General features: G+C 44.4%; 1 protein-coding gene across 1 annotated transcript in view; it reads right to left on the bottom strand.

Annotated features, from left to right (window-relative positions):
- Nucleotides 1–16,088: 16,088 nt before the first annotated feature.
- Nucleotides 16,089–22,541, bottom strand: part of txnrd3 (thioredoxin reductase 3) — a 76,263-nt gene continuing 69,810 nt past the window's right edge. The window contains exons 14-16 of the mRNA XM_067241613.1: nt 17,986–18,081; nt 17,647–17,781; nt 16,089–17,396 (exon numbers count right to left, since the gene is read on the bottom strand). Coding sequence (XP_067097714.1) covers nt 17,334–17,396; nt 17,647–17,781; nt 17,986–18,081 — 294 coding nt within the window. The 3' untranslated portion in view covers nt 16,089–17,333. The remainder of the gene's footprint in view (nt 17,397–17,646; nt 17,782–17,985; nt 18,082–22,541) is intronic.

Here is a 22,541-nt window from a genome sequence, read left to right as displayed (position 1 = left end):
ACCCTGACAGCAGACGACTTCTCCTCCTTCTTTGTTCTCGCTGTGATATATTGTTTTTATTACTGTTGCTTGCTTTTTTCCACAGGTACACTTGCACTTATAGCGGTTCATGTTGTTTAATTGTAACTTGTTTAACTACATGCTCTTATGGTTCTTCCCTTTGGCACTTACTTTGGTTGTTCACAATGTGTGCTTCATGTTTTGGCTACTCGCGATGTTTTTTGGCTATCTTGTTGTTATGATCAGTGACCTATGCACTTTGTAAAGCTCTCTCTTGGAAGTCGCTTTGGATAAAAGCGTCTGCTAAATGAATACATGTAAATGTACTGTAGTTCTGGGCTTGTGCTATTGTTGTTCAGTTTCTGTGCAGGCATGAACAGGGGGGACAACATGCCCCCTGAGCTCTGAGTAATGAGCTGTCTGAAAGAGCAGTGCAGCAGTGTCATTACACACTGCTGTGCCAGCTTTGCACGAACACTGACTGGAGGTCATGACGACAGGTTCTGAATCACGTAGCACTATCTGTGTAAAATACACAAAGAGACAATTAGACAAACATTGATACTGATGTATCCTTTGAAGTGTTTTTGAAGTGAATTTTGCTACTATTCAGATACCGCTGAATTAAGAATTGGCCTAGTAAAGTTGCTGGGGTAAGTTTGTTGACAAGGGGTTTCCTACAAGTCTATTACAATACGAGGTGAGGTATACCATACCAAATATGTTGCAATAGAAAGATTTACTGTCAATCAACTTTGCCCCAATTACCTTATTTCTCCACTAACAGGTAGACTATAGCCATTTATCAAGTGTCTCAGAAGAATGTTTACATAGTCGAGAACATGCTCATGGTCAAATGAAAGCAGTTGTAATGTACGCAGGATGAACGCATGCTATGCTGCAGTCATTGAACTGGAACAGACTGCAAAATTGAACAGAATACCCAAACCCATCCCTAAACATTAGCCTACTCTCAAGCTGTGTGGTTTTTCATTCTTCTGCATGGACCTGTGACAAGCTGCTCTGACACTGATAGTACCGGTCAACCTGTCTTTGTTTGAAACTGGTGGACAAGAAGATACAGCATTCATCCATTCAGTACTTTTATCATTATTCTAACGATATTTTAGAAATCTGAAACACCTGCCAGAACAGCAGTCTACATTAGACCTACAGTCGACACATTAGACCTACAGTCAGATGGATTACATAACGGTTGACCAGCATAAACACAAAGGACATCGTAGTAATTATACTGTTGGTACTATAACCCCATCGCTAAAATGCAGTCTTCGTTTGACTGTTTTAATCGTCTGCGAGCAAAAATAAAAGACTAAACTACTGATAGCATACAAGTCTAAACTAACTACTGATAGTTAGCTAGGCTAACACTATCGCTATATCCGATGCCATTAGCAAAAGCTACATATATTACATACCTTTATAATTATGAATAAATGAGGAGGCGTAAAACTTAAATACCTTGTCTAACAGAGTACTCGGGGCTCTGGACGAAGGTGGCCATTACTACGCTGTGTTTACCTGAGTAGCGGACGGCCGGAAGTAGTTACATCTGTTTTGTAGAACCCGGAAGAATGTTGCGCATAACCATAGATATATATATATATATAATACGCATAACCCCTATTCCCAGACCTAGTACAGAAGCAAAATCAAAATTGAGCGGAAGTGCATAGGAGGGCAGAGCCAGGCAAAAATAGTGTAGCTAGCAAATGTTTATTTAGCTTCACAGAAATCTGCAAAAGACAAGGCAGTACTACTGCGGTCAGCTGCCTGTCACGAACGCAGAAGCCTGATCGTGTAATTTTGCCCTGAAGAACTCGTGTTACTCTTACAAACAAACGCTTCATAACTAAAAAGTTTATACTTTTAATTGCCAATACATGTTAAACTTGTCTTTTCGAAATATCCCCTCAGTTAAAAAAAATATATTGTGCTTAGTAAAGTTATGCATTGTGCTTATTAAAGTTCTGTCTTATGAACTAAAGAATGTATAATACATTACAACACATATTTTAGAACTGTAATCACCAGCTGCATATCAGGCACGACACTAACTATGATCCCAGTTATTAATGTGTGGCATTTTAATCACTGAATGCATCACGGGCACTGTGCACGAGTGAATATAACAACAGGATTTATGAAGGAGGCATGTCTTAAAGAATATATTGTTCTTATTAAAGTTATGCATTGTGCTTATTAAAGTTATGAACTTAGAAGTGTGCCCAGGCTTAAACATTGGGTCTCACACTGAGTGTGGGAAGCAGGCTGTTCTTTGTGTCTCTATCTTTTCAGTTTCAGAAACAACCTTGGATCTGGGTGGAGATGGCACCCGAGCAGGTGGGACGCGGAGGCAAGAACAACTCCCTGATGCACGAGAGAACAAGCTCAACCCTCTTTTCATCTTTTATTTTAATTGCACTGTATATTATATGCTGGGGCAGGGAAAGATAGCCAGTTGGACTTCGTGAACCAGCCCAAACTCTGTTGCGGGTAGGGAAACGTAGACAACCCCAGAGCTCTGTACTTGTTGATTTCCAACTGCTGCATTAAAGCTGATATTATCGGACCTCTGCGACTCCAGACCACTCTTTCTAGAACACATATTTGTGTCATAGAATACCATCATTACATATTGGAATAGACACAAAGATTTTAAATCCTTCAACTGGTGACCCCGACGCTGAAAAGAGGGAGTCCAGAGGGTTCCGGCCCGACCGACGGATCGGGGGAGAGACCCATACACCGGTGCGAGGAGACAGACGTAATCGTCAGAGGCCTCAACATAAAAAAAAGGTAAGCAGACACCTGTTAATTCAAAGTACTGCTATTCGGAACTGAGAACCAAATTTAGACGATTACTATGTTTCATCGTACCTAGTCAAACCAACAGTGGTGGGAAATCAACCGTTTTTGTGTTTTGTCTTGTCCAAGGGGAGGTTAGAGTCCTCTCCAGGGGTTAGAGTCCCTAAACTCGTTGTCCTTGTCCAAGGGGAGGTTAGAGTCCTCTCCAGGGGTTAGAGTCCCTAAACTCGTTGTCCTTGTCCAAGGGGAGGTTAGAGTCCTCTCCAGGGGTTAGAGTCCCTAAACTCGTTGTCCTTGTCCAAGGGGAGGTTAGAGTCCTCTCCAGGGGTTAGAGTCCCTAAATTCGTTGTCTTGTCCAAGGGGAGGTTAGAGTCCTCTCCAGGGGTTAGAGTCCCTAAATTCGTTGTCCTTGTCCAAGGGGAGGTTAGAGTCCTCTCCAGGGGTTAGAGTCCCTAAACTCGTTGTCCTTGTCCAAGGGGAGGTTAGAGTCCTCTCCAGGGGTTAGAGTCCCTAAACTCGTTGTCTTGTCCAAGGGGAGGTTAGAGTCCTCTCCAGGGGTTAGAGTCCCTAAATTCGTTGTCCTTGTCCAAGGGGAGGTTAGAGTCCTCTCCAGGGGTTAGAGTCCCTAAACTCGTTGTCCTTGTCCAAGGGGAGGTTAGAGTCCTCTCCAGGGGTTAGAGTCCCTAAATTCGTTGTCTTGTCCAAGGGGAGGTTAGAGTCCTCTCCAGGGGTTAGAGTCCCTAAACTCGTTGTCCTTGTCCAAGGGGAGGTTAGAGTCCTCTCCAGGGGTTAGAGTCCCTAAATTCGTTGTCCTTGTCCAAGGGGAGGTTAGAGTCCTCTCCAGGGGTTAGAGTCCCTAAATTCGTTGTCCTTGTCCAAGGGGAGGTTAGAGTCCTCTCCAGGGGTTAGAGTCCCTAAACTCGTTGTCCTTGTCCAAGGGGAGGTTAGAGTCCTCTCCAGGGGTTAGAGTCCCTAAATTCGTTGTCCTTGTCCAAGGGGAGGTTAGAGTCCTCTCCAGGGGTTAGAGTCCCTAAATTCGTTGTCCTTGTCCAAGGGGAGGTTAGAGTCCTCTCCAGGGGTTAGAGTCCCTAAATTCGTTGTCCTTGTCCAAGGGGAGGTTAGAGTCCTCTCCAGGGGTTAGAGTCCCTAAACTCGTTGTCCTTGTCCAAGGGGAGGTTAGAGTCCTCTCCAGGGGTTAGAGTCCCTAAACTCGTTGTCCTTGTCCAAGGGGAGGTTAGAGTCCTCTCCAGGGGTTAGAGTCCCTAAATTCGTTGTCCTTGTCCAAGGGGAGGTTAGAGTCCTCTCCAGGGGTTAGAGTCCCTAAATTCGTTGTCCTTGTCCAAGGGGAGGTTAGAGTCCTCTCCAGGGGTTAGAGTCCCTAAACTCGTTGTCCTTGTCCAAGGGGAGGTTAGAGTCCTCTCCAGGGGTTAGAGTCCCTAAATTCGTTGTCTTGTCCAAGGGGAGGTTAGAGTCCTCTCCAGGGGTTAGAGTCCCTAAACTCGTTGTCCTTGTCCAAGGGGAGGTTAGAGTCCTCTCCAGGGGTTAGAGTCCCTAAATTCGTTGTCTTGTCCAAGGGGAGGTTAGAGTCCTCTCCAGGGGTTAGAGTCCCTAAACTCGTTGTCTTGTCCAAGGGGAGGTTAGAGTCCTCTCCAGGGGTTAGAGTCCCTAAACTCGTTGTCTTGTCCAAGGGGAGGTTAGAGTCCTCTCCAGGGGTTAGAGTCCCTAAATTCGTTGTCTTTGTCCAGAGGGAGGTTAGAGTCCTCTCCAAGGGTTAGAATCTCTGAATACTGTCTATTTGTGTGGAGTCAGATTGAGTGTAATAAAAATAGAGAGGAGTGTGGTGTGTCTTTTCTTTGTCCTCTCCGGTACAAGAGGGTTACAGAATTGAATTGATGTGAAAAAGTAATATTTGTGTGGAGTCGGGTTGAGTTGAACGGTATTTTAAACAGATCTGTCGTTCTTTAAAAAATAAAATAAAAATAAAAGATCCACTAGGTGTCCTCCAAGGACCATAATTGTCTTCAGTGCAAAATCTAACAAGTTGTCAAATTGTTAAATCACTCACTTTTATCAATCTCGTGCTTTCTTCTTTGACCAAGGGTATACATAAATTAGAGGAAATGTCAGATAAACGTCAAACCCTTTGTTTCCAATATGACATAGCGGTCGCTCAAATAATAAGTGGCACGGAGAAAGATAAACGTAAACAAGTACGTGCCGAGTATGACGAGTTCTGGAAACGACATTTGATACTAAATAACTGGGATGAAGGGGACCGTATGTGCTTAAAACGGATAATGATTGAAAGTGAGGCAGCGGCCATAAAAGCAAAGAAAGCACTCGGAACATGCCCGAGTGGTATTTTCAAAAAAGGAAAATGGAAAAAAGAATGTGATGAATGGGAGAATGGCAGGCGACTGTGTCATAATTTGGGTGTAGCCATATCTTCCGTAAATTATAATTACGAGGGAAACAAATGTCGCGAAGATGAGGTTAAAACAGTCCCCATAGAATTACCACCGGCTCCGTACGCCCCTAGACTGTACCCTTCACTTCCAAAAAAAGCCACCGCCCCACCTCCGTACTCGCATCAAATGCCGGTGTATAGAGTCCACAGCGGTCAGTTAGATATGGAGGAAGTGGCAGATGCGGGAACCGAAAGTTTGGGGGCAGCAAGTGTACGTTCCAGCTCACCACTCGTTGGCCGTAGGACAGGGTCACTGGACCGTGCCGGCCCCTCGCATCACAGCCCTGCGGAGGATGCCTTCTGTAAACGCGCTCGCAGAAACCACGACATCGGCGGCTCGTTTTCAAATTTAGCTGAATTAACGGAGATCAGTGCTCGTAGACGTAGGGAGGAAATACAAATTAGAGAGGACCTGATGGCAATGGAAAAAACTTATTCAGAGGGAAAGGCACGAGACAGGTTTTTCGAGAGGGCGGGGATGGAAGGAGAAAACCAGGCGAGGGAGGGGGATGTGAGCACGACACCGACTACTTACGGCGCTACAATGTCAGGCTCGATTACCTTGGCTGACCTAAAACCCATACCCACAGAACACACCCCCGGCGACATGACGAGACATACGAGATCGGGGGCACAATATACTGGGAGGCAATTTCCCTTAATGGCAGCACCAGGCGGAGGCATGCGCTACAAACCATGGGCGTTTCAGGACACATCAAACATAGCTGAGGCAATGCCTCCAACAGAGGAAGGGGGGCGGAAGTGGATGCGCAAACTAGCCCAATTAACTCAGGGGATGACGCTCGCGGTGGGAGATTGGAGACAGCTCATGGGCAGACAGACCAAGGGGTGGGATTTGGAACAGATTGAACGAGCCGCTGATATAACTAACACCGCAGACCAAACCCCATTCAATCAGGTGTTAGCCTGTGTGGGAGATGCTATGGATCTCAAATGGCCCCAACCAGTCACCGCACTGCACACCATCTCATTCAAATTCGACCCAGATACCAGTCCGTTTAAATTCCTGTCCGAGTGCAAGGAAGAGTGGACCCAAGCCACTGGCGTACATCCAGATAGGGACCCCTCACACACACAGGTCTATCGAGCGGCGGTTTTGGCAGGTTGCCCAGACAAGGTTAAAGCGCGTATGATTGAAAACCCGGATATGGCAGGAGCCCGCCCGGCCATATGGGAAAACCACCTGGTACATCACCTAAAACAATCTAAAACTATAGCGGACAAAGAAAAGGGAGCGGGTAAGGACATAGAGGTCCAGCTCCTCAAACTCCAACTAGAGGAGGCACGTAAAGCAGCGGGCCAGGCGTCGAAAAACAAACGCTCAGATGGTAATCAGATGGTGCAGCAGCATCCGGCGATAGTGATAGGTCCTCCCATGCTCCCGGCAGATAATTTATATCCTTTAGATCATCCACAGACATATTCAGCAGTGGTAGGTGCTATGTCTCAGCCCCACCCAGGTTACCAGCAGGGGCCCTGGGGGCCCCCTGGTGGACAGTGGCAGGACAGGGGTCGGGGTAGAGCAAGGGGAAGGGGTGGACCGGGGAGATCCATGGGATGCTTTGTCTGCGGACAGATGGACCACTGGCTGCGTGACTGTCCAAACGATGGTCAGGGACAGTCTCAAATGGGGGGTCAGGCTCCTCCCGGATATGGGCGAGGGCAGCGAGGTCTTCATCAAGCACCTTTTGCCGGAGCCGCTCCACAGGGAGGGTTCAGAGGCGGTAGAGGGGGTCCACCTCGGGGGCAGTACCCGGTCAGGTGTCCAGATGACCACTGGATCCCGGGTGAGGGCTATCCTGATGCATGAGGGGGCCCGAAGAGCCCTAACGAGCAGGGGCTGGCAGACCCCCTGCTCTCTGTAACTGTGGGTGGAGACTCTCTGTCATTTCTAGTGGACACTGGCGCACGATACTCCACATTGTCCAAGCCAGTGCCCAGGAACTTGGTCTCAACCGCGACAGTGGAACTTATGGGTTTTTCTGGGACTCCTCAACGCCTGCCTCTCACTAAGCCGCTACCTATCAAGGTGGCTAATCAATCATTGTTACACTCTTTTGTCCAGTCACCGGCATGTCCAGTCAATCTCCTGGGTCGAGATATTCTGACTTTGGTGGGGGCTTCAATACTCTGTTCTGCGGATGGGGTCAGAGTGACATTTCCGAATGGACACACGGTCAATTGCTCCGTTGATGGGTTGATGTCGGCCTCTCAGATGTTACTTACCTCCCACCGTGAGGAAACGCCCGCTGACATTTACTGGGGTGCTCTGTCCGCGGAGACGGTTAACCATGGTGGCCTACTATCCACTTACTGGGAGTGGTGCCCTTGGATTGATTTGATTGATGCTTATCATACATTGAATGACCCCTGGCATGTCACTCTGTTCTATGATAGGGTCGGGGATGAGACATACAAACAAGCATTTTTTGACTCCTTATTAGACACCACCGCAGCAGTCACATTCCAACATATCTATGTAGGCAACAAGGGAGTGGCAGCGGACGTCACTCTACCATCGGAAACGGCCGCGTGGTACAAAATGTCTGACGAATCGGTTCCACATCTCTCATTGGCATTGCAAGCTAACCATCAGGCTAAAGAATTAGGACCAATGGTTAAATACGGCATGTCTCTTCCGGATTGGCAGGACACCCAAATTCCGGCAGTACAGTGGTCTAAAACCGGTAGTATGTATAGAATCGCCATTGCAGCCTCAGATGATATTATCATGCAACACCGCCAGCTGTCTCGCTCACACGGTAGGGAAAAAACAGATCACGAGGACACCGCCGCCATGTTAGCTACCTTGCCAACGGCCCTGTGGTCCACAGGGGCCACAGACGTTGGTCACTGTCACTCAGTAACACCTATTACATTCACATTTGACTGCCCCTTTCCATACTACATTGACCATCGCCAATACCGACACAAACCAGAGGCAGAGGCAGGCGTGGCTGACACAATATCCGGTCTGTTAAAAGTAGGGGTTTTGGTTCCATCTGCCTCTCGGTGGAATACACCCATTCTCCCCGTCCCCAAACCAGGCACCGACAAATACAGGATGGCTCATGACCTACGACGCATCAATCGAATTGTTACCACCCCAACAGTCTCTGTTCCAAACCCCTACACCTGTATGGCGGCGGTAGGCCCTCAACATCAGTGGTTTTCATGTATTGATTTGGCCTATGCGTTCTTCTGTCTCCCCCTGGCAGAGCATCTTCGCCACATTTTCGCATTTACATTTCAAGGCCGTAAATACGAGTACACTGTTCTCCCCCAGGGTTTCGTTTTATCGCCGGGCGTGTTCAATCAGGAGCTACGCAAACTTTTGCAGGATGTGCCACTACCGGACGGGGTGGTTTTACTTCAGTATGTGGACGATTTATTATTGGCGGCCACCACGCCCCTCAGCTGCCTGAATGCCACTCAGACTGTTCTGCGTCATTTGTTCAATTGCGGGTTCAAAGTCTCATTGTCCAAACTCCAGTGTTGCCGTCGGTCTGTCACTTTCTTGGGACGTGTTATATCGGGGGAAGGATCAGGAGTGTCCGCTGCGCATCGTTCGGCGATTCTTCAGCATGACAAACCTCGCATGGTCAAGGACATGCTGTCATTTTTGGGGTTGACAGGTTTCAGTCGACAGTATGTCCCCGGGTACGTGGACAGCACAGCCCCCTTACGCACCATCATTAATGCACAAGGCATGCGCAACCTAAACAATGTCCTGACATGGGACATTCCGGCCGAGGAAGCTTTTATCAAATTGAAACAGGATCTCGCCCGCGCGGCTGAACTGGCGCTTCCGGACTACACATTGCCTTTTTATTTGGATGTTTCTGAAACCACCCTATCGGCGAATGGGGTGTTGTTTCAGAAAAAAGAGGGTGGCAGGAGAGTACTGCTATATCTCAGCGTAATGTTCGACAACACAGAGAAACGACAGCCATTATGCACAAAACATGCGGCAGGAGTAGCAAAACTACTTCAAAAATCGGCTCACATAGTCATGGGCCACCCAATCACGGTACTGACGTCGCACGGAGTTATGGCCTACATCAATTCAAACATGTTCACATTAACAACAAACAGGCGCATCAGGATCGACAATGTATTAGGGGCACCAAATGTAACATACACACATGAAGGGATCAATATGGCAGAGGGAATGACAGGGGGAGAAGGTGACAGTCATGTATGTGAACACAGGGTGCAAAAAGAGGTCAAGGTCCGACCGGATCTAAGTGCAACACCATTGGCAGAAGCAGAAGAGGTACTGTTCACAGATGGGTGTTGTTACAGACATCCGGAGGAAGGGTTAAAAGCTGCATGGGCAGTAGTCAGACAGACAGGAGAAGGGTTTGAAGAAGTCGAATCAGGACGGGTGGTAGGTAAGGAGTCAGCACAGCTGGCTGAACTAACAGCCATGATTAAGGCTCTCGAAGGAGCCGAGGGCAAAACTGTAAATATTTTCTCTGACTCAGCATATGTAGTGGGCGCACTCCATGTGGAACTGAGTCAGTGGCTGCGGGCGGGGTTCTTGACAACCACGGGTACACCCATTAGACATGAAAAACAAATGAGACAATTGGCCAAAGCCGTCCTAAAACCAGCTCAAGTAGCAGTAATGAAATGTAAAGGACATGACAGGTCTAAAACTAAGGTGGCCCTGGGGAATGAAGCAGCAGACGAAGCGGCCAAGAAAGCTGCTGGTTATCTCCCTATGTATATAATGGTTTCACAGGAGATGAAACCGGATTTGATGACACAGGTAATCGAGGCTCAAGAGGCCGTCTCCCCACAGGAAAAAGAGGTGTGGAGACAAAGAGGAGCACAAAAAGCTCCCTGTCCGGTGACAGGGGCGGTGGAAGGTCAGACCCTTCTATGGAGGGGCCCGGACGGGCGCCCAGCTCTGCCGGCAGGTATGCGACAGGGCATATTTAAACAGAGTCATGGGTTAGAACACGCAGGATATAAAGAGATGATGGTGCGTCTTACACATTGGTGGCACCCTCATCTACCAGCTATGTTGGCTAACTATGTGGCTGAATGTCGGGTGTGTCAGGAGTATAATGTAAGACCAACTCTGAAACCACATCAAGGAATGTTTCCACTACCAAAAACCCCAGGTCAGGAAATAGTCATTGATTACACCGACATGATAAACTCAGTACGTGGTCATCGCTACCTTCTCGTAGCGGTGGATGGGTACACAGGATGGCCTGAGGCTGTCCCCACAAAACATGAGGATGCAAAATCTGTATGTAAATTTTTGAATAACAATTATATTCCGTTCCATGGGTTCCCAAAACGAATCAGGTCAGACAATGGGTCACACTTCAAAAACAAACATCTCCAATTGGTAGAACAAAGTCTGGGGTTGGTGCACGCGTTTGGGGCAGTGTATCACCCCCAGTCACAGGGAAAGGTTGAACGCATGAATCGAAATCTGAAATGCAAGTTGGCCAAAATCTGTGCAACAACTAACATGAATTGGGTAGATGCTCTCCCTATTGCCCTAGCAGCTATCAGGAGTTCAGTGAACACCTCTACAGGATTCACCCCATATGAACTTCTGACGGGGCGACAGTTTCCGGGACCGGGAGCTGGGCTGGACCTACTGGAGGCGGAGGGTGAGTTGGCGCATCAACCATACTATGATCAGCTGTCTGCTCTGGTATCATCCTTCTCCAAACAGGTACAGGAGAAACGGGGGACAGCACAGGACCCAGTCAAGGCCTTCACTGCTGACTGGGTGTGGGTGAAAGCCATTAAGAGAAAGTGGACAGAACCTCGGTGGACAGGACCGTTCAAGGTCATCGAGAGAACCTCGCACGCCCTAAGGGTGCTGGGAAAAGGGAGTACGTGGTACCACTGGAGCATGTGTTCTGCTGCTCCAGAACCCAGTCGTACGTTGCAGGAGTTGGTGGAGAAGGGCCAAGGGGGCCAGTGAACTGTTTGCTATTTGCTACGAATGTGAGAGTCCGGAAAAGAGGGTTACGACGAGGTCAAGAGTAATACTGCTTGATCACACTAGAGTTGTACTGGACTAAGACAGTTTTCGCTATTTCGCTTAAGAGTGTGTTTTATCAATATCAACATGAAGTGTGTTACAGGGTTAGCCTGGCTGGGATTGCTTAGCTTAGTCATAGGCTTGCAAGTGTATTATTTTTTGTATTTACCACAACAGTTGGAGAGACGGGCAAGACAGAACAATCCACCGGAGGTATGCATGACTGCCTATCAGGGCATCGAATTGAACTACACCAGGGGGAGTGCCACCACATTCACCTTTGACCTCTGCCGCGTCATCAAGTGTAACGGTCAGAACAGTTTATGGAGGGGGTATGACCTTTACCTATGCTCACAACCATATGTCCATACCCGTTGCGCGCAGGGGCGACTCATCCATGAACAGTGGTGCCCGGCGTGGGGTTTTGTGGTCAAATATACGGGTCCCCACTGGACCCCGGGAGCAGACAAATATTGGGAAAACGTCACATTCAGTCGTTTGGGGGGAGGGGGCACGACGGAGTCCAACCCAGTGCAGTTAACTCTTAAACATCTCCCTAAAGGCCCATACGGCTTAGGGGGCACGAGTAAGGGGAAGGACACTGTGTACTTGATCTTAGGGGTAGAACAACCTGGGGGGGACACCATGGGTATGATTAAAATTAATATACTTGATCCCGTTATTCGACCGGACAACTCCACTACTAAACCAATTTTAATACATCAAATGACTGGTATCCACTCCGTCGACTACTCCCAACTTAGTACCTCGGACGTTATCATGTTGGCTACCGGAGGAGTGGGGCAGAACCTGTGGCTGGGGTGGTTGACGGCAACGGCAAAAGAAAACCACATGGCCGACTGTGTGGCTTGTTCAGTTGGGCGCCCCATTTTATACAGTGAACCGGCACCCCTCTTACCACAAACAGACAAACCAGGGTTTAGATGCATGATAGAACTACTGTCTGGGATAGAATCTCTCAATTGTAGTCAGCTCAGTAAGATCTTCCCACCCATATCTAATTACACCCGTCCTCCACCATTTAGGCCGGGGCCTCACCTACTGATTTGCTTCTCCCGAAACAGTTCTGCTAGTGCCACTCGGGCGGTGGGGACAATCCCTAGAGACAGGTGTAACAAAACTTATACCATGAACATCATTAAATACACCCTGTCCTGGGCACGCGCGGATTTATATTGGTCCTGTGGGGGAAGTTCTCTGTTGCCCAGGCTACCAATAGGATGGTGGGGTCGATGTGCACTCGTTCGCCTGGCAACACCGGTTTTCTTCCTAGGTCATAAACAAAGTAATACAGTGTCCGCTAGGCAGCGCAGGAGCACCAATTTCGATCTAACCAAGGATGGCCTTACGTACATAGACTCTATTGGAATTCCCCGGGGGGTTCCCGACGAATTTAAATTGGCTGACCAAATCGCCGCAGGTTTCGAAAACATACCTTTGTTGAGTGCTCTGTTTCCCATCACCCCAAACAAAAATGTAGACCGTATTAATTATGTCAACTACAATGTCTTGCGACTGGCGAATCTGACTAGGGATGCGGTAGAAGGACTGGCAGAGCAACTCTCTGCCACCTCACTTATGGCTGTTCAAAACCGTTTGGCACTAGACATGCTATTAGCTGAGAAAGGGGGGGTCTGCGCGATGTTTGGTGAAGCCTGTTGTACATTTATCCCCAATAATACTGCCCCGGATGGATCGGTGACTAGGGCCTTAGAAGGCTTGCGTACATTATCTAAAGAAATGCACGACAATTCGGGAATTCAGAATCCCCTCAACGATTGGCTAAATAACACTTTTGGTCGTTGGAAGACTATGATTGTCTCTGTCTTTCTCTCCATATTTGGTATGTTGTGCATGTTTGCTCTGTGTGGGTGTTGTTGTATCCCATGTATCAGGTCCCTGTGTAACAGGATCATTGTCTCGGCTGTGGAGAACCCGACGAAGGGGTTCCAAATGCCGTTGCTGGGGCTGGCTGACCAGGACGAGGAGGCGGTGGTTGGTCCGGGCTATGTTGATTGATCTCTGGTGTTTTCAGAGATCAAAAGAGGGATTAAAGAATGTATAATACATTACAACACATATTTTAGAACTGTAATCACCAGCTGCATATCAGGCACGACACTAACTATGATCCCAGTTATTAATATGTGTGGCATTTTAATCACTGAATGCATCACGGGCACTGTGCACGAGTGAATATAACAACAGGATTTATGAAGGAGGCATGTCTTAAAGAATATATTGTTCTTATTAAAGTTATGCATTGTGCTTATTAAAGTTATGAACTTAGAAGTGTGCCCAGGTTTAAACATTGGGTCTCACACTGAGTGTGGGAAGCAGGCTGTTCTTTGTGTCTCTATCTTTTCAGTTTCAGAAACAACCTTGGATCTGGGTGGAGATGGCACCCGAGCAGGTGGGACGCGGAGGCAAGAACAACTCCCTGATGCACGAGAGAACAAGCTCAACCCTCTTTTCATCTTTTATTTTAATTGCACTGTATATTATATGCTGGGGCAGGGAAAGATAGCCAGTTGGACTTCGTGAACCAGCCCAAACTCTGTTGCGGGTAGGGAAACGTAGACAACCCCAGAGCTCTGTACTTGTTGATTTCCAACTGCTGCATTAAAGCTGAAATTATCGGACCTCTGCGACTCCAGACCACTCTTTCTAGAACACATATTTGTGTCATTGAATACCATCATTACATATTGGAATAGACACAAACATTTTGAATCCTTCAGTTTTCAATTTGAAGCAGTAAATCTAACACTTAGTCATTTAGCAGACGCTCTTTCCTACAATGACTAAATGTAAATCTCCCTTGGTATCATGGATTCGCTTAGGCAAAAGATGGATGACGATGATGACAATACTTTTATTATTCACGCATATTTATTATTTTCTAAACACTGAAAAAGTCATACTAAAACCTAGCCTAATTAAACGTAAATATATTGTCATCTTCAGAGTTATGATACATAAATTATATATGTGTAGGGAAATTTTATGTGCATGTTTGAGAAGTCAATTTAGCAGAAGATGGTGCTATTGAGTCAATGCAAAGACTATCTGTGTCTAAATCTCCATCTCAATTTATCGAGTGTTACTTTTTTTTACAAATAAACACAAGCGAGTATTTCTTTGTATCAATGTAATCCACTCCAAGTTGGTTTTCCTATTCAAAATGTAGTACTGTGCATTAAATGTATTATATGATCAATTTCTAAATCATATTGTCTGAGAATGACCTTTATTTAACATAAGAATATTTGTACATGTTTCTATGTAGTTTGTAGTGGCAAGTGGCTATACTGTAACTACAAACTGTCCAATGTAGCCAAGATAGTCTTTTACCTTTCTTTATCTTCAGAGAATTGAGAATGGTGAAGTAATAGATAAGGAAGAAGTTTTATGTATAATTGTAACTCTGTTGGACCAGTGTCTCCTATTCAGGACTGCAGATTCAAGTCTCCACAAACAATGCTGAAATAAATATTGTACCCATCTCTAGCTCAAAAAAATAGCTACCACATCTCTACCCAGTGTATATCCTACAACATTTGACTGTAGGAATCTTACAAATATTTCTCCAATACTGTTTGAATGGTTATACAAATGCAAATTATTGTTAATCTTCAACAAAACTCAATGTACACATTCAAATGTGTCTAGTCTAACCAATAACTGTGGTTGACATGTTAATTTAGTGGAAACTGGCATTGGGCTGTAAATAACCCCTTGTGTCAGATTTGTAAATGAACTCTTAAGAAAATAAAACCTTACAGGCCCCACTGTAACTAAACACTACATTCTTCATTGTTTGTACAGCTGTCGCCTCAACTATGATAACCAGTGAATTAATTTCACCGTATGCCCAGTAAATTGCATTTCAATTAAGAAAAATCCAACAACCATAAAAAAACAGGTAAAAAAACATCTTCATAAGGGCCAGAGTTGTCATGGCAACCAGTGCAGGTGACCTCAGTTGTAGATCAAAGAAAAGGGCCGTACTAATGCCTTTGTCTGCTAAACCAACAGCTTCTCTCCCGTATAGGATCTTTTGATCAAAACCACCACCCAAGCTATGTGAATTGCCCCATAGTAACAAATGTCTGCATTCAAAGTCAATGTTATTTAGTATTTGCTATGGTCCACTTGAACCAGTTTGATCCACTGTACTTGCAAGGGCCCTTGCAAGTACAGTGGATCAAACTGGTTTAATAATAAGGTCCATCTTGTCGTATTTGGACAAGTGTCCAAATACGACAAGATGGACCTTATTATTAAACAGGGTAAGACTAGGCATGCCACTAGGCTACTGGTAACCATTATTAACCAATGTGTGTTGTCGTTTTTAAAGTATGTGTATGTATTTTGAATTTGTGTGTATTTATGTCTTTTAATGTGGCGGTGAAATTTCTTCCTCTGGGATATATTTTACTCCAGAATAAAAAAATTCAGGACGTCTAAAATGTAATGTCCAGTACTATAGCTAACCCTTGTGCAGTTGGCCTCCTTCCTGTAGAAAAGAATATCATCATTTCAACAACGTTTACACTCCATCTGCGTTGTTTAACCTTATCTTCCTATCTAAGGAAATTGAAGCTATGGTTGCCAAGGAACCGCCAATTAGTGTAGATACACGCTTTGGGTTACACTCTCTTCACCCCACAATAAAATATACCAAATTACATTTCTAAAAGACATCACAGAAACTACAGTCAGACACCAAGCTAGAGCTAGTGTGTTGATAATTTTTATTGAAGTCTTTGAATAAAGTTAATCTACTAACAGTGATAAGAGACCATTTTGTCCTTTTGTAGACTTTCAGAACTCAAAGACAGTAGTCAGTCGGAATTTATACTCTTAAATATAGCCCACTACAAAGTATTTGAAACATCATACATACACACATTGCGATCAAACTGAACAGCATAATCAAACTGAAACAAAAAGAAACATTCAGTTCAGTCTCCACTGAAAACTTAGCAAGACGTTTTTTTAATGTTTAACAGGAACATTAACATCAGTACAATTCAGGTGTGTGTCTGTCCTTCAGATATCTTAACAGTTCTAGTCTATTTATTTTGATAGAATGCACAAACCAGAAATTCTAAAGACTTGTGGTTCACCAGCTCTTCCTCTGGCCTTCATTTTTCTTTACAACTTGGATTTTTTTGGTTAACACCTTGGTAGGTGACGATGACCTCAATATGGAGAGATGGACTTTTGTCCCCCACGAGTGCTTTCTGACACAGAAGTAGTACACAACTTGAAAATGTATAATGTCTGGAATGTTAATGGGTTGACAGAAAACAAAATAATGACTAAAACGGGAAAAATGGCATTCCTGTATACATTTCACTTCTACCAAAACAAGCACAGGAGTGTAGAGCGATTTATCCATCAAACCTCGGTTGTGTGCCAACTGAACAAAGATATCTGTTGTACTAAAAGGAGTCTTTTTTACAAGTGTCCATTTATGTGCGTGTATGTGTGAAGAAGTGTTTAAGTTGGGTAGTTGGACGAAGGGTTCAGTACACCCCATGGCGCTTACTTTGAGAGATATCAGTCGTAGCCCACCACAAGTATGAGTTCGAGCCAAGACGTCAAAAACGGCAACCACATGGTCAGTCAGTGACTGATGCGGCAGCGCTACTCAAAGAGTGGCGCACAAGGTGTCCTGTAAGAAACAGCATCAGAGTAACCCCGCTGTTTAGCTTGGGCCATCCTGTAAGTAAGACCCACCTCACCTGTTAAACCTCATAGGTTTAACAGATTGTTTGACTCAATCTTCATCGAAACACTGACCATTCCCCCAAATCTAGTTCAGACTTGATGGGTTTTCCTGAGAAACTATTGGTCTGTATGCTCAAAGAGAGAGGGCCTGTTGAGATGCAGACCTATGAGGTGAGAGGGAGGTGGGGAGATCTAAAATGTAGAGGAGAGGATGGCCCGCTAAACCAGCAGGGTTTAACCTCAGCAGCCCGCCTGGGTGATGTCACCGCCAGAACTTTTGGTCACCTCCATGGTGGTGAAAATCTGAAGTGGGGGAGATCAACTGGCCGTCAGGATTACCATTCCTTTGTGAGCGGATGTTCCAACTCAAACTACAGACACAAGGACACTTTTGCTGGTGCTTTTGTTTATCGTTTCCTTCTAAAGTTTGTTTTCAGGCCATTACTAACAAAAGGAAATTCCTAAACGTTTTGCCTGAATTAATAAAATGGTTAACAACATGAGTAAAAGACATGGCCAAATATTGCTTTGTGGGGAAGGGGTCAGGTCTTACCTCGGCGCAGGTGGGGTGGATGCCGATGGTGTTGTCCAGCTGGTCTTTGGTCATGCCACACTTCATGGCTACTCCATAGCCCTGGGTCACCTCGCCGGCATTGGGACCAAGATAGTGGAACCCGACCACGCGGTCCTGTAATGGATATTGGACATTACGTGGATGTGGGACGTTTCATGTTTGCAGTTACCATCTAATGGCACAAAATACAAAGTGTGTCAACAATAGACATCCATTTGTATGTGTGTTTATTTACGTACACAGTCACATAAATACCAGATATGGAGCATACTTCAAAAGTTCAAGTGCCAGAAACTCAACTTGACATGAGGATCTTACGTTATCAAGTTTATTGCAGATGATCTTTGAGTAACACTTATTGTTGTCTCGGTTGGGGACAGTGAACTCCAGAGGCCAGAACAGACTGTGGTACACCTGCACATGCAAGAGTGGAAAGGAGTGTTACTGATACATCATGCCAAATCCACAGAAAGACCAGAAAACTATATATTTTGTTACCCTCTACAATTGCCTTTTCTACATTTTGAAGTTAAATGCATCAATATGATTCACTTTGAGAGCCGAATTAAGAGGCTAGATCCATGTAGACATTTGAGCTTTTGCAAATAATGTTGTGCTCTAGTAAACAACTAAATTGTAAACACAGTGGTTGTAACATGAATGCTGATGAACTCACAAACACAAAGGTTTTCTGTCTTGTACAAATTAGAATGGGTTTAGTTTCCCACGATCAGCTCAAGAACCGGGCAAAGTTCATATTTTGCGGTTGCCATTGTGGTTTGGCCATTAAAAGTCACACCCACAAAGCATGGTAAACGAGACGAAGTTGAAGAGTGCAGTGCCAGTACTGCTTTCAAAAGGTTCCATTTATGAATGAAATGCTGGCTAAGGGTTAGGGTTAGGCAAATGTGCTACGACATTATAAACACCAGCTGCATCATGGACATGGGCACTATTCCTATCCCCTTAGCCTCCTTAGTTGTTTTCTTGAGGCATGGATATAGCAATCCACAAACGTTCATACTACAGGAACAATGTTCGTACGAACGAGTGTCTCCTCGTCAGTTGTTGTGTCTTATTTATGCAAATACCGAGGAAACAATACTATTTTACAGCATTGCAAAGGATAAACTACAAATGTTTATGTAAACATAGTAAACACCTCTTAGGCAGAACTGTACATGCTAGCGCTGTATGGTTAATTAGGCCGATAAATCATGACAACTGGCTAAACCATTGTGCATGTAATGACTTCTGTTATGAACTAAATGTCTAGATGTTTGTTGTGGTAAGACAATTTAACTGAAAAGCAATGTTATACATTTTGATCAACATAACATAAACAATTGAGTAGGAAACAGCAGACAAAGGAAGGCTACATTTAGGGATGCATCGATATGGACATTTTGGCCGATACCGATAACTCTTTATATTTGGAAGCCGATAACCGATACATGCCGATAAATACAAAGCCTGAGTCTGATTACAAAAACAAAAGGCAAACAAATACAGTGGACAACTGCTTTTATTAAAACCTAAACTGCATAAAGCATATAGATCTTTCTCTTACCAAAATGATCAATTTTCTTACATTTTACCAAATAAGTGGTTCAATAGGCGGAAATAATCCATATTTATCAACCACATTTTATCAGGCCAGTAATAATAATAACACAAAAAATTTAACATTATTGGCCGATACCGATATGGCCACCGATATCATGCATCCCTAGCTACATTATCATTTGCATGAATGTACTAGAGCATTGGCAATTTGTTTAAAAATGATGAGAGAATGATAAGTACTTCAGAGATGACAGAGAATTTCAATTGTGTTCTGAGAAATATAGGAACCAAAGCCACTGAGAAGCTTGGTGGATTGGATGATTTCACTCTCCCACAGTAATAATAAGGCACAGTAATAAGGAAAAAAAACAACACCTATTGGCGTATTTTTACACGTTATTCATTTTACACTGTCAGGGACCTCAGTAGCGTGTGGAAGATCCATACGCAGCCACAACAGCTTGGCACCTCCTCCTCATGCTGGTCACACACTGCTGTGGGATGGCATCCCATTCCTCAACCAGGATTGGTCGCAAGTCAGCCAACATGTTTGCGTTGGTCACTCTGGCACGTACAGCACACCCAAGCTGATCCCATGAGGAGGAGGTGCCAAGCTGTTGTGGCTGCATATGGATCTTCCACACGCTACTGAGGTCCCTGACAGTGTAAAATGAATAGAGCAGTGTAAAATAAAGTGTAAAAATTGCCAATATGTGTTGTTTTTTCCTTATTACTGTGGGAGAGTGCAATCATCCAATCTACCAAGCAACTCAAAACGAGAGTGAATACCAACAGAAAAATATTGCAGGGGATTTTGGCACATTATTTCGGGCCGCTACCCTCACGGTTAGCTGTGTTGCTCATTCCACGAATGCACGATCCTTACAAGTTGTACCTCGTTGTAAAGGTGACTAATCAGGCTTTCCAACGATATAAAATACAATACCAATTGGTATTATTAAAGGGGAGGAATAAACGACCGAAATAACGTTTCCGAACTTTTTTTGAGGAGTTTATATATATATGCTGGATTACAACTAGTCTAGCATGAAGAGCCAATTTACTCAGATGAAATAGTTATGTTGTCACAGTCACTTCTTATAAAAAAATAATTCGCTAACGTGTCCGCTACATATACTGTTTTCACAACAAGCAGCCGGATACATCAGTATATATTTAAACGAGGAGACTAACAGCTAATGACAGTAGCTAATGTTAATATAGGAGCAAAGTCCAAACTCGCCTTCCTTGGTCCTATGTATGGTGCAAAAGATAATAATTGTTTGTGTAGAAAACACTAGCCAGAAGTCGTGCAAGTTTTATTGCCCCAAAACTTAAATGACGAAAACTTAAAGGGGTGATTGACTGGGTTTTTGGGGTATTTCACACTGTTCCTTAAGGTCTCCGAATAGGGTATGTAACATTGGTTGGGCTGAAAATGGCCGGGTGCTGTTCTATGCCCCCTGATGCTTCCAGTGAATTTGTCCAGGGAAAAAACGCTAGGTTTTCTCCTTTTATGGTATGCTCATGAATATATAGATGAGCTGCGCACTGATTGCTTGGTTACAACGAGTGAAGCTGCGGAGCAAAGACGCAACACGGCCAACAGCACTCACTGAAACATTGAAGGTGGAGACTTGAAATAAAAACATACAAATAAATCTATTGTGTTTTCAACTAGATATCCTTTGAAATGATTACCTTAGTTGTTTCCACTTCTGTTGTCGAAGCAAACAGGATCGACTTAGGTGGGTAACATTAGCACTACAGCTTAGCAAACAAACTATCGTGATTCAACTCAGCGTCAGTTAGCTCTAGGTATCTTGCTGAAAAATAGATCTGGACAAACATGCATCTTGAATTGTAGATTTACATGACAAAACGGGTAATTTATTTGAATGAAACACATTCAGGAACATTGTCAATAAACTAAATCATCACACATTCTACCGATGCTAGATACAGGCAGGACAAAGGTACAGACCAGAGCCAAAAAAGGTGGAGCCACCAAACTGACGTCAGTTCGGTTGCTTTTTCAAAACAGACTGTTTTAAAGCTAAATTTTTTAATTGTGAGATTTGCATAGGAAAAAGGTGTTAATGGTTTTTGGGGTTCACTGTATGTCCATTTTACCCACTGAACTGTCGTTATTCAACTGTGACAAGGTAAATTCGGTTCTGCAATTAATGACCCCTTTAAGAAAATAGGCTTTGAATAAATAATGTATTTTCCTGACTATCTTAATACAAATAACAGCTTCTAAGACCATAGAATTCCACCTTTTCTAGTGATTTCAAAACGGTAAAATAAAAATTTCTTCTCCCATGCTGCTTGCCTCCATTAACCTGCAGCCTCATGGACTTTCCACAACTCTTTTTCCCGCGGGCGTGGCCAGGCAGAACTGCGCAGGCGCGCCGCATGCATATAAAACATCTAATAGTACAAATTAAATGAAATAAATACAAGTATACACCTTGTACATATCAAAGAAACATAATAATTACACTGTAAACCTGTAATTATTAAGAAACAACAAATAACAGGCAATTTACACAAAACATTGAATTGGCTCTTACAGTTAACAAGGGGTGAGAGATGCTTTGCTATTATGAGAAGTATCAAAATATAAGACGAAAATACTAATGACCTGCTTTTTGAGACTTGTGCTAGTGCAAAACAAACTAAGACAGAAATATTAATACATTAGTATACCACACGAGACGTTCCAATGTAGCGCTCTAATCGCACCCGTTTGATAGTATGCATCAACTGATGTACGCAGGTGTAGAATTGGGCTTGAGCAGAACACAAACAAATATCCTTGCTCGTGGATACTAAAGGGAATTTTCATACGCTTTAGTCTCTAGCCCCAACACACGCATCTACATGACATTCCACAAAGAAAGATGACTTGACTTTATTATTGTGCCCCTCTCTCCCACTAGAAAATTATTTCAACTTGGAATGTTGACAGCATTGATTGAATGAGTATTGTCTCAGATAGGTGGGGAATATGTTCAGCATGGCGTTAAGCCAAGCTTTGCTCTGGAAGACAGGCAATTACTAATTTTGTAATATGAAATATCCTAAAGTAAGTGTGCTAGATTGACTGAAATATGTAATTTTTCGAATTGTTGTTTTGTAAAGGAATTTATTTTATTTTTTTCAGTGATAAAGAGGCCATTTGGGAGTAGGAGCAGCAGCATTTTTTACTACGCCAGTCTTCCCAACACCTAGCCTGGCTCTGCCCTCCTACGTCCTTCCGCTCAATTTTGATTTTGCTTCTGTACTAGGTCTGGCCATGATGT

Source organism: Osmerus mordax, chromosome 1 (assembly GCF_038355195.1).
Source record: "Osmerus mordax isolate fOsmMor3 chromosome 1, fOsmMor3.pri, whole genome shotgun sequence".
Taxonomy (NCBI): domain Eukaryota; kingdom Metazoa; phylum Chordata; class Actinopteri; order Osmeriformes; family Osmeridae; genus Osmerus; species Osmerus mordax.
This window is presented reverse-complemented; position numbering and strand designations above follow the sequence as displayed.